Source organism: Corylus avellana, chromosome 5 (assembly GCF_965113065.1).
Source record: "Corylus avellana chromosome 5, dhCorAvel1.hap1.2, whole genome shotgun sequence".
NCBI lineage: Eukaryota > Viridiplantae > Streptophyta > Magnoliopsida > Fagales > Betulaceae > Corylus > Corylus avellana.
In genome coordinates, this window is record NC_142494.1 from 28,826,405 (window position 1) to 28,844,855 (window position 18,451).

Here is an 18,451-nt window from a genome sequence, read left to right on the forward strand (position 1 = left end):
CTTTTTCAAATAAGCACCCTCTAATCAGCTTATAGAAATCGAAGATTTTTTTTGCGATTTTAAAATTTGCGTTTTTAAAATCGCAATCCCAAACACCCTAAAGTTGCAATTTGATTTAAAATCGCAAATTATTTTTTTTGAAACGCACCCTTACTAACTTAGATCAACAAAGAGTTAAACGATGCAGTTTGAATAAAGAATTTTTAACTTCTTTTATAATTATGTTGTCTTGTCGAGTCAGAAAACCAACAACTTATATTTCCTTCCTTCTTCCAATTTCACAAAGTCGAAAATCTTGTTTTTTCTTTCGCCTGCTGATCTGCATTTGCCAGTGGCAAATTGATAGGCGGTAAAAGGATAAAATGTCCACCCCAGCATCAATTTTGCATCTAACCTTGGTGTCCATCGGAGGGAAGTCTCCGACTTTTCTTCCGATCAAGGCATTGTCCTAGGCGGAATTAAGTGGAGGTGTCAGAATTGTTGGTTCAACATTCTGGAGTTTTTTTGGGCATTTTCTTGATTTTTTGGGCTAAGTGCAAAAGTCCAGGCTCAAGCCTAGCCCGCCATTGAGATTAGTGGCACCATGGCCCATTTAGAGTTTTCAATCTATTTTAGGCTTCAACTGTGGGCCCAAGCTAAGGTTCTGTTACTTCAATAACAGAAAAATAGGAAAAAAAAAAAAAAACAATTTTACGTGAGAGAGTTCATGTAGGTGAGTGGACCGCCAAAAAATTGTTTGGAAAAATAAGTTTCATATTATTATAATTAAAAATACAAATTAAGATCTCATTTAAGTTCATAAGATCTTAAAAAGGAAATGTTAGGCGTTCTTCTAGTGTTCTACTGGTGTTCTCTCAACTGTGACGTGACTTTTAAAATTACTGTTAAATTTAATATTATCATTATTGACTTTTAATCTATTAGTAATTTTAAAAGTCACATCACAGTTGAAAAAATACCAAGAGAACATGAGAAGAACACATAACATTTCTCATCTTAAAAAGGTCCAAAGTGTAACATTATGCGATAATGACGAGCAATTTTAGTGCAAGAACCAAGAAAATGAGAGAAATAGAAAAATTGTGTTCTCGCGTTTCTTGAACAATTCATTCGATTTCAGTGGCAGGGCCACTTGAGGCTTTGGGGTGCCGTAAATAATTTTTTTTTTTTTTTTCTTGTTTTCCTATCCAAGTCCCAAAAACAAAAGAAGAAAAAAAATAAAATTATTATCTCCTACTTATGCAAGTTACCATTCGATATCGTCAAAAAACTTTTATCAGCACCTCCAATATGAATTGTCTGGTTCCGCCACAGTTGGATTTAAGCATTTTCAAGTACCCCTAGTTGTCCAATACCAATTACCAATGACCAAATATATAACAAAATTTCTAGCTGGCTAATTACCTAAGAAATACATCAACTAAAAAAATTTTTTTTGCACTGGGCGTGCCACGCCCGCGCGTGCTGCCAATCAGTGCTCTTTTTTTTTTAAACAAAAACAAAAATTCTGATGATTAAATAATATGACCAAAGAAGCACTGGTTTTGTTTCCATTGCTGGGAATATTGGGAATTTTCTTTGGTGTCTGACAACACAAATAGAGTAAGTCTGAATTTAACTATACTTTTGTCTTCTTTACTGCTTTTGGTTAGACAGAACAGAATCAAACCCACTTGTTGTTGGCTTTTTTTTTTTTCTTTTTTTTTTTTTTTCAGAATATTTAGCTTTGAAGTTTGAAGGTCAACTTGGTGTTTTTTTTTCTTGCCAACCCGTCAGCTAAGTGTGAGTGTTCCGGCAAAGTCCACCATAGAGTTTGAATAACCAAAATGTCAAAACTTAGCTGCCACCATTTGGTCTGGGAGAGAGAGATAAAGGTTGTTAAAAAAACACCAACTTGGCGTTGAGAAGAATTGTTAATACCCAGAAAATTGTTTCTGAACTTGATTGAATTTTTTTGTCTAAGTGTTCATTTTAGGAGGAGATTGAAGGGCGGGTTTTGTCATTGTTGTTTGTAGTTGCTTGTCTTTTCAGAGAGATGAGAGGGTTTCTTAGTATTACCTTGGTGCTTTCTCACCTTCTGCTGCTCACTGATTATGGTTTTTCACATCCCTTGTGCACTAATATGAGTAGGTGTCTCTCCTTCGTATCTCCAAAAGATTAGTTCCTTTTATATATATGTTCTTCTCTTTATGCTTTGTTTGATTTCCAAAAATGGCATACATAGATATGAAAGCCTGGAATCTGTTTGTGTTTGGATTTACAATGACTTCTTTCAAATTTTCTATTTTTTTCTGTTCTGTTTGTGAGTTGACTGATCTCGTCGCTTTTTTATTTGAATAGGGTCACCTTTTACCCCAAAGACCCCGCTTGTTTTCTGTGAATACAATGGTAGCGTTTGCTGTAATTCCACTGAAGATATGCAGCTGCAGAATCAATATAAAGCAATGAATGTCTTTGAGCTTGGCTGCGCTTCTCTTCTGAAATCAATACTCTGCTCGGTAAGACGTTCTGCTAGGTTTTGTGACAATAACTTTTAATTGAGTATTGATTGCACTTCCTTGTTGATGTTATTGTGTCTCTATTTTGTTCATGTGATTTGGTGATAGAGAAAGGAATCCTTATGTGTGTGAGAAAACAAGAATACTGAATGTTAATTGAACTACATTGGATGAATCACACCTGGCTAAGCTTATGATTTAAGTATTGATTAAACTTGAGTGTACATGCTAATTACCCTTAAATAGTTTTCACAATTGTTGTACATATGATAAATCAGCACTTCACTGACAGCTTTTGAGATAATTACAAATATGGTATGTATATATGCGTGGCAGAGATGTGATCAGTTCTCAGCAGAGCTATATCGAATTGAATCTGCACCACGGAAAGTCCCTGTTCTCTGCAATTCCACCGTTTCAGCAAATTCAACCCAGTCTCAAGTCACTGAAGTTGACTTCTGTTGGAAGGCTTGGGATGAATGCCAAAATGTATCTATATTAAATTCTCCCTTTCAATTGCAAGGTGGATTGCCACTTAATTCTACTTCCAAGCTAGCTGATATATGGCAGTCGAAAAGTGCTTTCTGCAATGAATTTAGTGGTGCTTCTGAAGCTGGAGAGTTATGTTTTGATGGTGGACCAGTTGTACTAAATCATACTCAAAATTTGAGCCCACCAAGTGGTATGTGCCTTGAGAAAATTGGGAATGGATCCTACCTTAATATGGTGGCTCATCCTGATGGCTCGAATCGCGTCTTCTTATCTGACCAACCAGGCAAGATATGGTTGGTAACAGTCCCTGAGGAGGGATCAGAAGAACCATTGGCAGTTGATAAATTGAATCCTTTTCTTGATTTAACTGATCGAGTATATTCTGACACTCAGCTTGGGATGATGGGAATAGCATTTCATCCGAACTTTCAACAGAACGGCCGCTTCTTTGTTTCTTATAACTGTGATAAGGTAAAGTCGCCAGAATGTTCAGGAAGATGTTCATGTAACTCAGAAGTGATATGCGATCCTTCAAAGCTAGACTCTGTCAATGGGGCTCAACCATGTCAATATTCCAGCGTCATAGCAGAATTTACTGCTAATGGTACCACATTGCAACCTTCCTTGGTAAAATTCTGGGTTTTCGAGAGTTACTTCTCATAATTATATCATTTGGTGCTTTTAATTGCATCTTTCCTGCCTCGATTACAGGCAACAAGTGCCGAACCCCTGGAAGTCAGAAGAATATTCACTATGGGTCTTCCATTTGCTAATCATCATGGTGGTCAGATTCTTTTTGGACCTGAAGATGGTTACTTGTACTTCATGATGGGAGATGGTGGAAGTAATGGTGACCCATACAATTTTGCACAAAACAAGAAGTCCTTGCTCGGAAAGATTATAAGGCTGGACATAAATAACATATCGAGTAAGTACTGGTAACATTTATTGTTTTATGATAAAATACTTTTCTATATCTTTGTTCATGATCTTTAAGTATCTGGTTTCAGCCTTTTGCTCTTCTGTTCAACTGCATCTTGTTTTCCATGCTTCTACTCACACAAGACCTTCAATTCATGATGTACTTTTTGAATATACGTTTTCAGGGCCCGACTTTGAAAAGTAGATGTTTGAACTAAATTTATGTTTCTCAAATGAGCTTTTGATTTCCAACAAGGATTCATTTTTACTCGTTTGATTCCTTGTTGCTGTAATTAAACCTGTATTTTTCAAGCACATAAGTGTAGATGGAATAAAAGTTGGTCTTCTTTAATCTTTATACTGCTATTCTTACTTGTGCATTTCCTTTGCAATACATTGCAGGTGCAATGGTGATTGCTGGCCTTGGTCAATGGGGAAATTATTCTGTCCCTGGAGATAATCCATTTGATGAAGATAAAGAACTGCAGCCCGAAATTTGGGCATTAGGATTTAGAAACCCTTGGCGATGTAGTTTTGATTCAGAAAGGCCTTCCTACTTCCTATGTGCAGATGTTGGCCAGGTTGGCCTGTCCCTAGCTCTTTTTTGTTTCTATATTGTTTACATGCTTATATCTTTCTTTTTAAAGAAAGTTTTTTTTTTTTTTTTTTTTTTTTTTTTGCGATATCCATTACCTTAATCTTATCTAAAACCAATAATGCTTAAATCATTTATCTCATAGGAGCAATATGAAGAGGTGGATATAGTGACCAAGGGTGGCAACTACGGATGGCGTGTCTATGAGGGACCCTTTCTTTACAATCCCCCAACTTCACCTGGGGGAAATACGTCTGCTAGCTCCATTGATTCAATTTTCCCTGTAATGGGATACAACCATGCTGATGTAAACAATAGTATAGGATCTGCATCAATCACAGGTGGCTACTTTTATCGGTCCATGACTGATCCGTGCATGTATGGAAGGTAAATTGACTTTACTCTTCTGATTTTATGGCCATTTAGTCCTTCCAATTCTATAGAGTCCTTTGTTAAATAATCAATGGAGTTTCAATATGTTAAAAGTAATATTATTTGATCCCAACCCAATAAATCAACATAGACAGCTCTACTTTTTCCTAAATATCTCCTCCGAGACTCCCATGCTCCTTGAAGCCGTCTATTTTCCTGAGTTTTGCAAATCAGGCATCTTTCTGTGATTGTTATCCATCATTTAGCAACTAGCATTGTAATTGCATTAATGATTAGAACATACTAGGAGGAAAAGCAATTTAGTGTTAGCATTTAACAATGTATTTTTCTATTGTCAATGTCATATGTACAGGTACCTTTATGCAGATTTGTATGCTGGTGGCATTTGGGCAGGTACAGAAACCCCAACAGACAGTGGAAACTTCACTAGCACTCGGATTCCTATCAGTTGTGCTCAGGACTCTCCTATCAAGTGCAGTACTGAAGCAGCAAGCTCTCTTCCTGAATTGGGCTACATATTCTCTTTTGGTGAGGATAACAGGAAGGATGTCTTCATCCTAGCCAGCAGTGGGGTGTATAGAGTTGTTCGTCCGAGTCGCTGCAACTACACTTGCTCCAAGGAAAATGTTACAGCTCTTACTCGTCCAAAATCTATTCCTCCTCCTTCTTTCAACTCAACGAGTAGGCGGTCGAGCAATCCATTAATGGAGCTGGTGCTCTTGATTTTATCATTGCTGCTTTTGTTTGGTTCTTCTTGTAATCTATAGTTTAGAGTTGGTGTTTAAAGCAAGGCTTTGCTTTGTATCAAAACTTGGTTGTTACCACATAGCATGACAGGAGTGCTCTTGGCTTGGCCTCTTTCTCTCTTGGTCCTCATAATTTTTCTTTGCTTGCTATGCTATAGTTGTGCTTAGTTGGTCCTCTCCCTTTTTTTTTTTTTTTTAGACAAAGTTTTCCTCCAAATTTAATTTGAATACATTATGTTAACCCAATCTATTAAACTGATATCTGTCCTAAAAGCATACGAGAATATTTTAAAAAGAGTAATGTTAAATACTACATCTCTATGTCACTCTTATCTTACTGAGTAGATGTAATAGTGTTTATCAGCTCTTAGGGTTTTTTGTTTTAATGAATGCTGATTAAAAGGTTGATAAGGGTAGGATGAGAATATAATATGTGTGTTTACTCTTTAAAAAGTGCATATAAATATCACGTATTTTAAGAACTTATATCAATTTGGTTTCTTGCTTCTATAAACTATTCTTGTAACATGTTTAACCAAGACTACATTTGAAGTTTGTATGTGGCATGGACCCGCATGGTAATGATCCAATCCTGGCCCACACCACATGATCCAATTTCTCAATACAAGCCCAAAACAAAAGTGTCTAAAACTTTCAATCAAACGGTCCAGATTTGCTACACTGGATATGGTCCAGAACTGCGGGTCCAGATACTAACGTGTCTATCACAAAGCACATAGCTCATAGCCTTTTTTTTTTTTTTTTTTTTTTTTTTTATAAACACATAGCTCATAGCTGTGCCTTGGTCTTGTACCTCCATTTTCTGGGCGGGTCATTAACGAATAAACCGCAGGAGGACATCACGGGTTCCTTAACTCAAATCTGTAGTAATTCTACTACAAAGATGTGTACTGTCTCGTTCTCTCCTGCGCAAGTAGATTCATTTCCATTCTCTTCATTCTTTGTCCCATTGTTGCCCCTCACCAGAACCATTAATTACAGCACCTTACCCTTCAAGAAGCACAAGAGAAAGCTCAGAACCCGATTCATACTTCTCTCAGTTTCGGCTTCTTCATCAGCCAAAGATGTCTGGCGAAGAACGACGCCGTCCTCACCTTCTTACCACCAAGCGTACCGCAGACACCCAAGAAAACAAGAGCCCGTGCACTTGGATCACAGCGTGGACATGGACGAGCTCTTGGCCTCGATCGGACAGACCCAGAACGAGCAAGAGCTATACGCTCTAATGTCACCGTACAAAGGCAGACAGCTCTCAATCCGTTTCATGGTTTCGCTGCTCTCGCGCGAGCCCGACTGGCAAAGGTCGCTAGCGCTGCTCGACTGGATTAACGAAGAGGCTTCGTATTCGCCTTCGGTGTTCGCATACAACGTAGTCATGCGCAATGTGCTTCGCTCGAAGCAGTGGGAGATTGCTCATGGGCTGTTTGAGGAAATGCGCCAGAGAGCGCTCGCGCCTGATAGGTATACTTATTCGACGCTTATTACTTGTTTTGGGAAGGAGGGTATGTTTGACTCTGCGCTGGCTTGGCTCCAGAAAATGGAGCAAGACCGTGTGTCTGGGGACCTTGTTTTGTATAGTAATTTGATTGAGCTTTCCCGGAAGTTACACGATTATTCCAAGGCTATATCAATCTTTTCGAGGCTGAAAGCCTTGGGTATTATGCCAGACCTTGTGGCTTATAACTCAATGATCAATGTGTTTGGTAAAGCTAAGCTATTTCGAGAAGCTCGCCTTCTTATTAAAGAGATGAGGGCAGTGGGTGTTTTGCCAGATACGGTGAGCTATTCGACGCTTTTAACCATGTACGTCGAGAATCAGAAGTTTGTTGAGGCACTATCGGTGTTCTCTGAGATGAATGAGGTGAAGTGCCAGCTTGACCTTACGACGTGCAATATTATGATTGATGTTTATGGGCAGCTGGATATGGCCAAGGAAGCTGACAGGCTGTTTTGGAGCATGAGGAAGATGGGAATCGAACCCAATGTTGTTAGTTACAATACCCTTTTGAGGGTTTATGGTGAGACTGAGCTTTTTGGGGAGGCCATCCATCTTTTTCGGTTGATGCAGAGGAAGGATATTGAGCAGAATGTTGTTACCTACAACACCATGATCAAGATTTATGGGATGACTCTTGAGCATGAAAAAGCTACGAATCTTGTGCAAGAGATGCAGAATAGAGGGATCGAACCAAATTCCATTACATACTCTACAATAATATCTATATGGGATAAGGCAGGGAAATTGGATCGGGCAGCAATGCTGTTTCAGAAGCTGAGGAGTTCGGGAGTTGAGATTGATCAGGTCCTTTATCAGACGATGATTGTGGCTTATGAGAGGGCAGGTTTGGTTGCTCATGCTAAGCGTTTGCTTCATGAACTCAAGCGCCCAGACAATATCCCCAGGGAGACTGCAATTAAGATTCTTGCTGGAGCAGGTAGGATTGAAGAAGCTACATGGGTTTTTCGCCAGGCTTTTGATGCTGGGGAGGTGAAGGATATATCAGTGTTTGAGTGCATGATTGATCTATTTTCAAGGAACAGGAAGCAAACAAATGTCATTGAAGTGTTTGAGAAGATGAGAGCCACAGGTTATTTTCCTGATTCTAATGTGATTGCTCTTGTTCTGAATGCTTATGGGAAGTTGCGGGATTTTGAGAAGGCGGATGCTGTATATAGCGAACTGCAGGAAGAGGGGTGTGTTTTCCCAAATGAAGTTCACTTCCAGATGCTCAGTCTCTATGGTGCTAGAAGGGATTTTAAGATGGTTGAGTCACTGTTCGAGAGGCTAGATTCTGATCCCAACATCAACAAGAAGGAATTGCATCTTGTCGTCGCCAGCATCTATGAAAGAGCGGATAGACTTAATGATGCATCCCGAATCATGAACAAAATGAATGAAAGAGGAAATTTTAGATGATGACCATCTTTAGAAGTCTGTATATCATGACCTTGTGTCTGGTAAATTTTTCCAAACCGTTGTAAAATGCAGTTTTCTTTTCTGCTGATAATTTTGTATATATTTTGTATTTGAACCTCCTATTTCTCCTACCCATCTGTGTTAATCACACTGAGATATTCTGCTCACCAGTGATCATTGTAGCACTGCACAAGGAGGAGTTATGAGTACTAGTAATTGTCTCCTCATTTCGTAGGTTATTATTTGTCATCCTTATGAGAAGCAGGGAAGATGGTTGTACAGACAAGAACAGCTGAAGCATGTTACTTCTGCCAATCCTCATTTTGATGTTTTCTTCCAGTATTATTAATGTGCATAAGAACTGGCCATACCGTGACTTCTCCAAGTCACCCAATCATAATGAACAAAGCACCTAATTACTCAAACAGTGACATAGAGCTCTAGATGGTATTGGTATATGGATCTTTGTCAGATCCACAACTGATTTGCTGGTTAGGTTAAAGTTGTTTAAATAATATATTCGTGATAATATCATAAAAAAATTGTACAACCAGAAACAACTAACCTCTAAGTCTCCAGCATATAACTACAAAATATTTTCAAATATTTTCAACCATTTTGCTACAGATATTTTGCTCACCAGGTCCAAAATATCTAACAAAGTCCACCCACAAAAGACAACAGCAGACCTCTCAAATTCAGCACCTACAGATCCTTCAAATGTGTACCAATCATGATGGTGATGAGTGGCTTGTATCTTTCCTACCATTATGTTTCCCACTGCTGAAAAAAATGCATGAAGTTGACTTTGATGGTCACTTATATTCCGATCGAGACGCACTTAGATTCGACATTCCGTCTTAATTGGGCGGTCTCCTCGGAGTGCTTCTTTAGCATCCCATAGCTTAAATGTTGTTTGACTTTTGGAACCCTCAATTTAATTCCTTTTTGTTTGATTAAGGGAGAATAAAAAAGATGGTAATTACTTTTTTTCTCATCAACTATAACGCATTGTCACTTTGTCCCCATGAACTGACAATCCTACTGGCCAATCCCATCAAACTGCCATTTTGTGCCCAAAACCCTAATTCTGTCCGTCAAAGGCGTTAACTCAGACAGTTAAAGTGACAATGTGTTGTAGTTCATGGGGGCAAAGTGACTAGTTGACCGTCTGAGTTAACGCCTTTGACTAACGGAAGTAAGGTTTTTGGACACAAAATTGTAGTTTGATGGAGTCGGGCAGTAAAGTTGTCAGTTCATGAGAGCAAAGTGACAATGCATTGTAGTTGATGGAGGAAAATGTAATTACCCTAGAAATTAAAATGGAGCATCTTTTGATCAAAGTGTTAGAATATTATTATTATTATTATTATTTATTATTTTGGGCTTCTATCGTTGGGGACCCTAGAATGATAGTTTCAAAGAATGCTACACTTTTCAAAAAAATTCTTTAAAATTTGTTCTTAAAATGATGTGTCACAATCTCATAAGATGATGACATATTTCTCAAAATAATAGGTTATATAGAATTGTGACACATAATTTGGGGAGTAAATTTTCGGAAAATGTAACATTTCTCATGTGATAAATAATATGTAGGACTGTAATTCTATTAGGGTTAGGAATTTATGATGGGTGAATTTCATATGATTTTGTTTTGTATGTATAGCTGGTCCTCCCTCCATTTCATTTTCATACACACATAAACCTATATTCTCATAGTCAAATAAAATGAGCTTGCCCCATTGACAAATCTAAAGAGAAAATAAATATTCTAATTTTCTGGCATATTTATGTAGAATTCTAACACAGCCATTCAAAAGGGAGAACAAAGAGTGGGGAGTGATTTCGGAGAAATACATGCATGGAAATAGCTTATTTCGTGAGATTGACGATCAGGACAAAAGAATTTGTGGTCCTAGAGAAAGAAAACACTCTTTTTACTTGATATTTTCACACTTATTACATTCTATATTTCTACAATAAGATCAGGTTGCTGCTTTTTTATAGAAGAACCAACGAGAAAAACACATATAAAAAGAAAAAAAAAAACATCCGAACTTTTTGTTAAGGAAGCTTCATGTGATTGCTTTTGTTTAAAATAGCTTTAATAATTAATTCCAATTTGCTGAAATCTTTGCTTTTCAAAAGGGTTTACCAAACATATCTTGCATGCTATTTTTACTGAATATTTTCACACTTATTACATTCTATATTTCTACTATAAGATCGGGTTTTTGTTCTTTTATGGAAAAACAAACGAGAAGAACACAAACAAGAAAACATCTTTATGTTTTGTAAATGAAGTTTCCCGTACTTACTTTTATTTTTAAAGCAACTTTAATAATTTATTCCATTTGCTGAAATCTTTGCTTGTCAAAACGGTCCATGCCTCCAAACTTCTTCCATGTGATCTTATCCTTTTCCTTTGCTTCATCCAATAAAAAAAACAAAACCCCCAAACTTAATTTAATGATTGAGCTATATAAAATAGGCTATCAAATAAGCTAATTTAAACCGTATGCTGATTTGTATGGGATTAAATAATCAAATCCTATTAATCAAATAAGAACATAGATTACTTATTCCTCCCTCCCTCCCTCCCTCCTGGGTATATAATAATTTAAACTAGTTTAAAATATTCTAAAAGTTAGGCCACTGTCTAAGTAATTCTAAGTTAGTGTCACATTTTCTGTTAATGGAATGATTATTATTAAGATAAACACATTTTAGTGGAGGAAAAGAGGAACACAGCACAGGGTTGAATTAGTAAGGAATGGTTGCTGACATTATAGGAGGTAGGCAGGTCGGTTGAACAGTTATTATTAATTTGGGGTCCACTGTTAGGAAGCCGTTGACATATGAAGGCTATTAATTTTTAGAATTGAAGGTGAAAATGATTTGCCTTCCAAGTTAACATCAAATGAGCATTTTAAACGCTTCAACTTGGATAATTATTAATTGAAAGCTCCATCTTTCTCTATATATGGTTAGTCCGTCGCATTAACATTAAATAAGAAACAATTAAACAAGTTTCGCGGGCCCCTGTTGACGTACCATTTCTTGCAATATTATGGTACGACCGCGTTTTTGTTACATTTTTTTTTAAAAAAAAGAAAAGAAAAGAAGAAGGAGAGAATTAATGAAAATAGATATGCTATATTATTATAAGACCATATATAATGTAACAAAAACATTGAAAAAAAAAAAAAAAAAAAATTAAGGCTGAGGAGTAATGCTATAAGCCTTTCTAAAGTTTTCCTAAAGTCATTCTAAATATGATGTGACTTTTAAAATCACCAATAAATCAAAAGTCAATAAATTTCATCTCAAATTTAACGGCAATTTTAAAAGTCACATCACATTTAGGATGACTCTAAAAAGATTCTAAGAAGACTTACAAGTTTACATCATTACTCAAGGCTAAGATCCAAAAGTAGGGAATGGGATTCTCTTCATTTCAAAGGAAATGGAGAGGATACAATTTAGGAGGGCACAATGGTCTTTTCAATTGAAAAGACCATTTTGCCATGTTGTTTTTGCCTAACTGGTTCTTCTCAATTTCAAAGGAAATGGAGATGATCCTTTTGGCAAAAGGTAGGAAGAGTCAGTGAGTTACGGAGCACCGATAAACAAGCTTTTATCTTTGGGTTTTGTCGGTCATCCTTGGTGAGATTAACTGCAATTTGAGGTGGAAACTAAAAACTATACTAATTTTCTCAATTTACACTTCAATTGTTGTCTTTCTAAATTTTACAAAGAGATATAATTAGCCTCCAAATTATTAGCCATTTCAATTGACTTCCACCATTAGAATTTTTGGTTAATGTGACCCAAAATGACAATACTCTCGTGTTAGATTTTTTTTTTAAAAAAATAATAATTCAAGGACGTATTAGTATTTTCACACCTCTTACTAAGGCATAATGGGTATTTTATGCGTTTGTTTGTGATCAAGTTGACTAAAAATCTTAAACGCAAAGCTAAGAGAAAGGAGTTAAGAATTTATGATTTAGTTTGGCACATTGCAGTTTTAGTTCCCCCCCAACTTAAATAAGCTAAATAAAAAACACCCCATGTATTAACCAATTTCCTACGCTACAAAGCGTTGATCAATCAAGTTAATTACTTTTATTTGCCTTAAGAAGAATTTAAGTCTTACTGCGTATTACTCCACCGCACGAGTTCTTAATTAATGCCACACCAGTTCTTTCTTTCTTTCTATGTTGAGTAATGATACAACTTACGCCTGGCGTGCATCAACAGTGATGCACGCCAGGCAAAAAATTTGTTTTTTTTTTTAAAAAAAAAAATTAAAATAATAAAATAATAATAAAAAAAAAAAATTTTGTCTGGCGTGCAAAAAATTTGTTTTTTTTTTTTTCAAAAAAATTAAAATAATAAAATAATAATAATAAAAAAAAATTTTGTCTGGCGTGCATCAACGTAAGTTGTATCATTACTCTTCTATGTTATACGATTGCAATAAATAATAAATTTAAAAAACTGAAGATGAATTTAATAAGATATATTAAATAATAAAGTGATAACAATCGTTACAATACGGTTAGACTCATGATGCCTAAAATAGAATTTAATCTCTTTTTCCTATACAACCTAACTCCAGGAACTTAATCTCTATTTATTGACCCTTATCCCAACTTTGATCTTCCACTTTCTATTTATACATTAAGAAAACAACATAGAAGAAATCAACCCACCAAGCTTTTATGCCCACTTATTCTCAGCCGTTTGATCAAAGGCTTGGACTTTTACCCAAACTCCAGGTCTAATTTACCCTCCTATCACGGCGAGACTATTACGACATATGCGTTAGCAATTCCAAGCTCTTTCTCTCTCTCTCTCTCTCTCTTACCTGAAGGAGTAACTACAAAATCCCCCCACCGGCCACCACTTCCCTTTCCACCCAACGCTCACACAAGACACAACCTCCACATTCAGCTCATAAAGAAAGAAAAGAATACTGCCTCTGTGCAACTCGTTTTCCCTAATTTTCTCTCCTTCTTTCCCTCCAAACATACGCTATTAATGCAAATTAAATTAGAAAACTAAAATTGGAATTGTGATGAAGAGGCTGAGGAGCTATTACGTGAACCTGAGGCACCCACAGACGATGGAGAGGAAATGGATCTTCCCATTGGCGATAGGGTCCATAGTCTCGCTCTCTCTCCTCTTCCTCACGACGCTAACCTCAACCGACGGTACAACGTTCCTTCCGTTCTACCGCTCCCTCACCGCCTCCAACTCCGTTTTCGTCGAGTCCAAGCTCCACGTCATCCCGACCTCGACCCTGCCCCCTCCGCCGCGGCTCGCGTACCTGATCTCCGGCTCCAACGGCGACGGGAAGATGCTGAAGCGCACTCTTGAGGCCCTCTACCACCCGCGCAACTCGTACGTGGTGCATTTGGACCTGGAGTCCTCGGCGGAGGAACGAGCCGATCTGAGGAACTACGTGCGGGACCACCTGGTGTACGCGAGGTTTGGGAATGTGAGGATGATCACAAAGGCCAATCTGGTGACCTACCGGGGCCCGACCATGGTGGCCAATACGCTCCACGCGGCGGCGATTCTGCTGAGGGAAGGAGGGGATTGGGACTGGTTCATCAATCTTAGCGCCTCCGACTATCCGCTGGTCACGCAGGACGGTGCGTCGTCGTTTTCTTGTGTTTTGTTGTGATATCTTTTTGGTTCGGAATTTGCTTACAAAAAAAAAAAAAAATCTTTTTGGTTTGGAATTTGGGGATTTCGGTTTGTTTTGATTGCTTTTGCCTGGTTGGATTAGATCTGCTGCACACGTTTTCGTACTTGCCGAGGGATCTCAATTTCGTTGATCATACTAGCAACATTGGCTGGAAGGAGTATGTGAATTTTGCTCCTTTTTTTTGTGGTGTTTTTTCATGATTTGGTGAATGAACTTGTATGGTTAATTTATGGTATATGTGATATATTTAGGTATCAGCGAGCGAAACCGATAATTGTAGACCCGGGGTTGTATATGACAAAGAAAGCGGATGTTTTCTGGGTTACACAGCGGAGAAGTGTGCCAACAGCATTCAAACTCTTTACAGGTGCGGATGTTGTCTAATCTGTTTTATTGATCAGTTTTAGGTCCATCAAACAAGTGACTGTTTTGGGTAATTGGATATTCTGTGAAACGGGTTTGTTTATGCATGTTGTGTTAATTAGAAGATTTAACTTGGATCTATCCTGCTCGAATTGCTCGTGGTAGTACTATTTTAGTGATCATCTAGTTGTGTTTTATCTTCATGGGGACTATTTGGTGCACCGCATATGAAATATAAGGGCTTGTTTTTCTTTACTTTCGATAGAGGACCTACTCACAAATCAAATGGTGCATTTGTAATAGATGGTAATGTTACTATATAGATGGAGCCCAGTTGAGTGTTCATTTGCTGTGTGATAGACAATCGTATAATATTGATCACAATTGAGATTCAATTGTTCAAATCCACCATTTTCTCCAATTGGTTGGCATGAAAGCACAGTTCAAAGAAAATGAAATGAAACTTTTTTAGTCATATTGTGTCTCCTCCTAAGAATGCCTCTGAGTATCCTGTGTATCCCACATGACACTCTCTGTTTAGTGATACTAAGTGAAATGGGGATGTCTTAGAATAACATGATATGCATCTCTAGTGGTGAACTGAATCCAATCTCTTTTCAGTAAAAAACAGAAGCATTTTTGGAGCTAGTTGAATTGCATTTAAATCAAATTTGTAAGAAGAAACTAGTAGCGTGCAATCTGAACTCCGCCTAGGGTGGGTGTGAAAAGCTATTCTGCAGCCTAGATTGAATTTTGGGAACGATCACTTTATGAGAAGCTCTGATCTATTAGGCATATGACTGGGATGAAAATTGGGTCTAGATATCTTTTATATTTCCCCTTTTCCTTTTTTACTTTCTAGAATCACGAGTTGTACAAGAGTGACCGACTTTGGTAACTGTAGTAGGAATATATATATACACAGGACAATAACTGTTGTGAAATACTTTCCATGTCTGACCTTGACTTGGACATATAGAGATATCATTTGGACCCGATTAGGCTATGAGTAACTGACTCACTGTCCTATCAACTGCTAAGACAACTTGATGTGAGTTCTTTTTGTGAGAATTCTTGTCATCAAGGTCATTAGATTCCAGAGCACACAGCAAAACAAGGCACCTGCACTCATTGATTCACCATGTGCTTCTACTTGACTCTCTCTCTCTCTCTCTGGTTTCTACATCAGTTGGTTATATGGGAAGAAAATTTAGGATGATTTATTTCCTTCTTTTATGTATGTCTCAACTGTGATAATGTTTTTTTGTTTCACCTGATTGGTTTCTTCTGGTAGTTTCTGCTTTGGTTCTTGTTCTTCCCCCCCTTTGAGCTGGGTTCTTGTTTCATTACCGAATAATGATTTCCAGTAAAATCCACATCTCTCTCTCTCTCTCTCTCTCTCTCTCTCTCTCTCTCATTACTGTTGATTTCACCATTCTTTTTTACTGATTGGTATTGTTAGCTATTGATACACCTATTTTTGATTTATTATGTTTTTGTGGTTATATTTTAGTATTGAGATGTGTTGTGTAGTCATTTGAAGCAATTAATTGAGCATATTGTGGGTATGGTGGGTTGGGGTTGGGGTTGTTGATGATGAATATTCGGGTGCTGTTGATATTGGCTGGTATGGTGCTGGGCTGGGTGGGCCATATTTTGGGTATAGTGCACCCAGACATCAATATTGCATATATTTCCCTCGTTACAATGTGTAATTGATCATTTCCAATATTATTTATCCATGAGGGTACATGTTTCCTCATAGTCAATTTTATAAAGTGAATGAGTAAAATTCAGGATCTAGGATGATGATCATTGTCTTGCAATATTTAGAGATCTGAGAATCTGTTTATTTATTTATTTTTATTATTATTATTATTTTTTTTTGGGGGGGGGGGGGGGGGGGGGGGTGGGGATTAGGGAAAAAAATCATCATAAAACACATTGTTTAAAATGTTTATCTCGTTTCCTTGTCCCATTTCATGTTTCAACCCCATTTAAAGGAATCTCCACATGCAAAGATGCCTTTACAAAATACAGCCAAAATGACAAGTCACTTGTTCAGACTTCCAGCCTTGTTAGTGTCCTCGCTTGGAAGCCATTGCCATCTTTTGTCAATTCAGTGGGTGATAGTTGAACTTTTCACTCTTACCTGCCCTTAGAAAATTTCTCTGGTACTAATAACACCTGCAATAGAGATGGGAAGAAAGGAGGTTAGCTAGGTGAATGTATGCTTATAGTTAGATTTTTATCCTTGCACTGCACTATGGGCACCTAACCTAAGTTTGGACTTAATTCAAGCTTGTGGGTTAGCGTTCAATTCCAGCAGATGAGGCCGATGTGTGGTAGGCAATTGATGTTCTCTTGTAGGAGAATTGGTTGATCTCCTATCTTGAAGTAGAAAGGTTTATATTATCCTCTCCCAGACTCTTGATGTTAAGGAACACCGAGTTCATGTTAGTTTCTGGAACACGCATTTTTGTTAATGTTAAAAATGTTATTAAATATCAATTTTAAGTGTGGTTCTCAGCAGCAATTTAGTGAGCCTGAATCAGACAATTTGCAAGTTAGTATTTCGAAACTGGAATATTTTCTGTAATGGGTTGCTAAAAAAGTAGATGTTTTTTCTTATAGGTTCTGCTTGGATGGCACTTTCTAGGCAATTCGTTGATTACTGCATATGGGGATGGGACAACCTACCTCGACTTGTCCTAATGTACTACTCAAACTTTATATCTTCCCCAGAAGGATACTTCCACACTGTCATTTGTAACGCCCAAGAGTTTCGGAACACAACTGTGAACAGTGACCTGCACTTCATATCGTGGGATAACCCTCCCAAGCAACATCCCCACCATCTCAATGTCAAGGACATGCAAAAAATGATCGACAGTAATGCTCCATTTGCGCGAAAATTTCGCCAAGATGATCCAGTGCTTGACAAAGTTGATTCTGAGCTCTTGTCTCGTGGTCCAGGCATGCTGGTTCCTGGTGGCTGGTGCATAGGAAGTAGGGAAAATGGGACTGATCCATGCTCTGTTATTGGTAATACCACAGTCCTCAGGCCCGGCCCTGGAGCGAAAAGGTTGGAAAGTTTGATCAGCTCGCTATTATCAAGTGAGAATTTCCGGCCGAGGCAATGCAAATAACAGCGGCCCAAAATTGCATTAGTAAGCATCTCTCTTGCCAACGGGGTGGTTCATATTTGAAGATGGAAGACAGTATAATCAGGGACTTGGTATGTGTTTTAGTAGAAGAAGAAATTGGCTGAAAGCATATATAACTCTGGCTTATGTTAGAAGCAGAAAGGAGATGGATTTGGTGGGAATGATATGAATCACAGAGCTGGGTGTAATGACATGGCATACACGCTGCATTGATTGTGTAGCCCCACTGTTTTCCTTTTCTTTTCTTTTCTTTTTTTTTTTTTTTTTTTTTTTTTTTTTTTTCTTTTTCCTGATTATTATTGTTTTTTCTTGTCGAAAGAACCAGCAATTTCGCATCAAGCCCTGAAGCATTTTGAGCTGCTCACGGGGTGGGAGAACTATTGCTGAGATGAATATTTTACAGAAGAAAATTGAAAAAAAAAAAAAAGATTATCTGATCTTTGTGTGTCTTGGGTGCTTTTGCTTGCAAGTCTTCCTGGAAGCATGACAGCCATGCTACTACTAAATGTTCAGCTAGATCTGGGCCTCACCAATTAGCCCAATTCGTCATTAATCTTAGATTAACCTCAAATATTGTGCACCTGCCATTAAACAATTAATAATAATAATAAAAATA

General features: G+C 37.6%; 3 protein-coding genes across 3 annotated transcripts; all 3 read left to right on the top strand.

Moving 5' to 3' along the window:
- Positions 1 to 2,035: 2,035 nt before the first annotated feature.
- On the top strand, positions 2,036 to 5,666 carry LOC132182197 (HIPL1 protein). Its single transcript, XM_059595385.2, has 7 exons — positions 2,036 to 2,126; positions 2,341 to 2,498; positions 2,835 to 3,617; positions 3,702 to 3,918; positions 4,314 to 4,492; positions 4,652 to 4,893; positions 5,252 to 5,666. Exons 1-7 carry the CDS (start codon positions 2,036 to 2,038, stop codon positions 5,664 to 5,666), a joined length of 2,085 nt encoding a protein of 694 aa, XP_059451368.2.
- A 788-nt stretch (positions 5,667 to 6,454) lies between these two features.
- Positions 6,455 to 8,861, top strand: LOC132181335 (Tetratricopeptide repeat (TPR)-like superfamily protein). Its single transcript, XM_059594516.2, has one exon. It carries the CDS (start codon positions 6,550 to 6,552, stop codon positions 8,581 to 8,583), a length of 2,034 nt encoding a protein of 677 aa, XP_059450499.1. The 5' UTR covers positions 6,455 to 6,549; the 3' UTR covers positions 8,584 to 8,861.
- A 4,542-nt stretch (positions 8,862 to 13,403) lies between these two features.
- LOC132181291 (Core-2/I-branching beta-1,6-N-acetylglucosaminyltransferase family protein) lies at positions 13,404 to 18,247 on the top strand. The gene is made up of 4 exons (XM_059594440.2): positions 13,404 to 14,249; positions 14,387 to 14,462; positions 14,557 to 14,672; positions 17,303 to 18,247. Exons 1-4 carry the CDS (start codon positions 13,670 to 13,672, stop codon positions 17,815 to 17,817), a joined length of 1,287 nt encoding a protein of 428 aa, XP_059450423.1. The 5' UTR covers positions 13,404 to 13,669; the 3' UTR covers positions 17,818 to 18,247.
- The last annotated feature ends 204 nt before the right edge of the window (positions 18,248 to 18,451 follow it).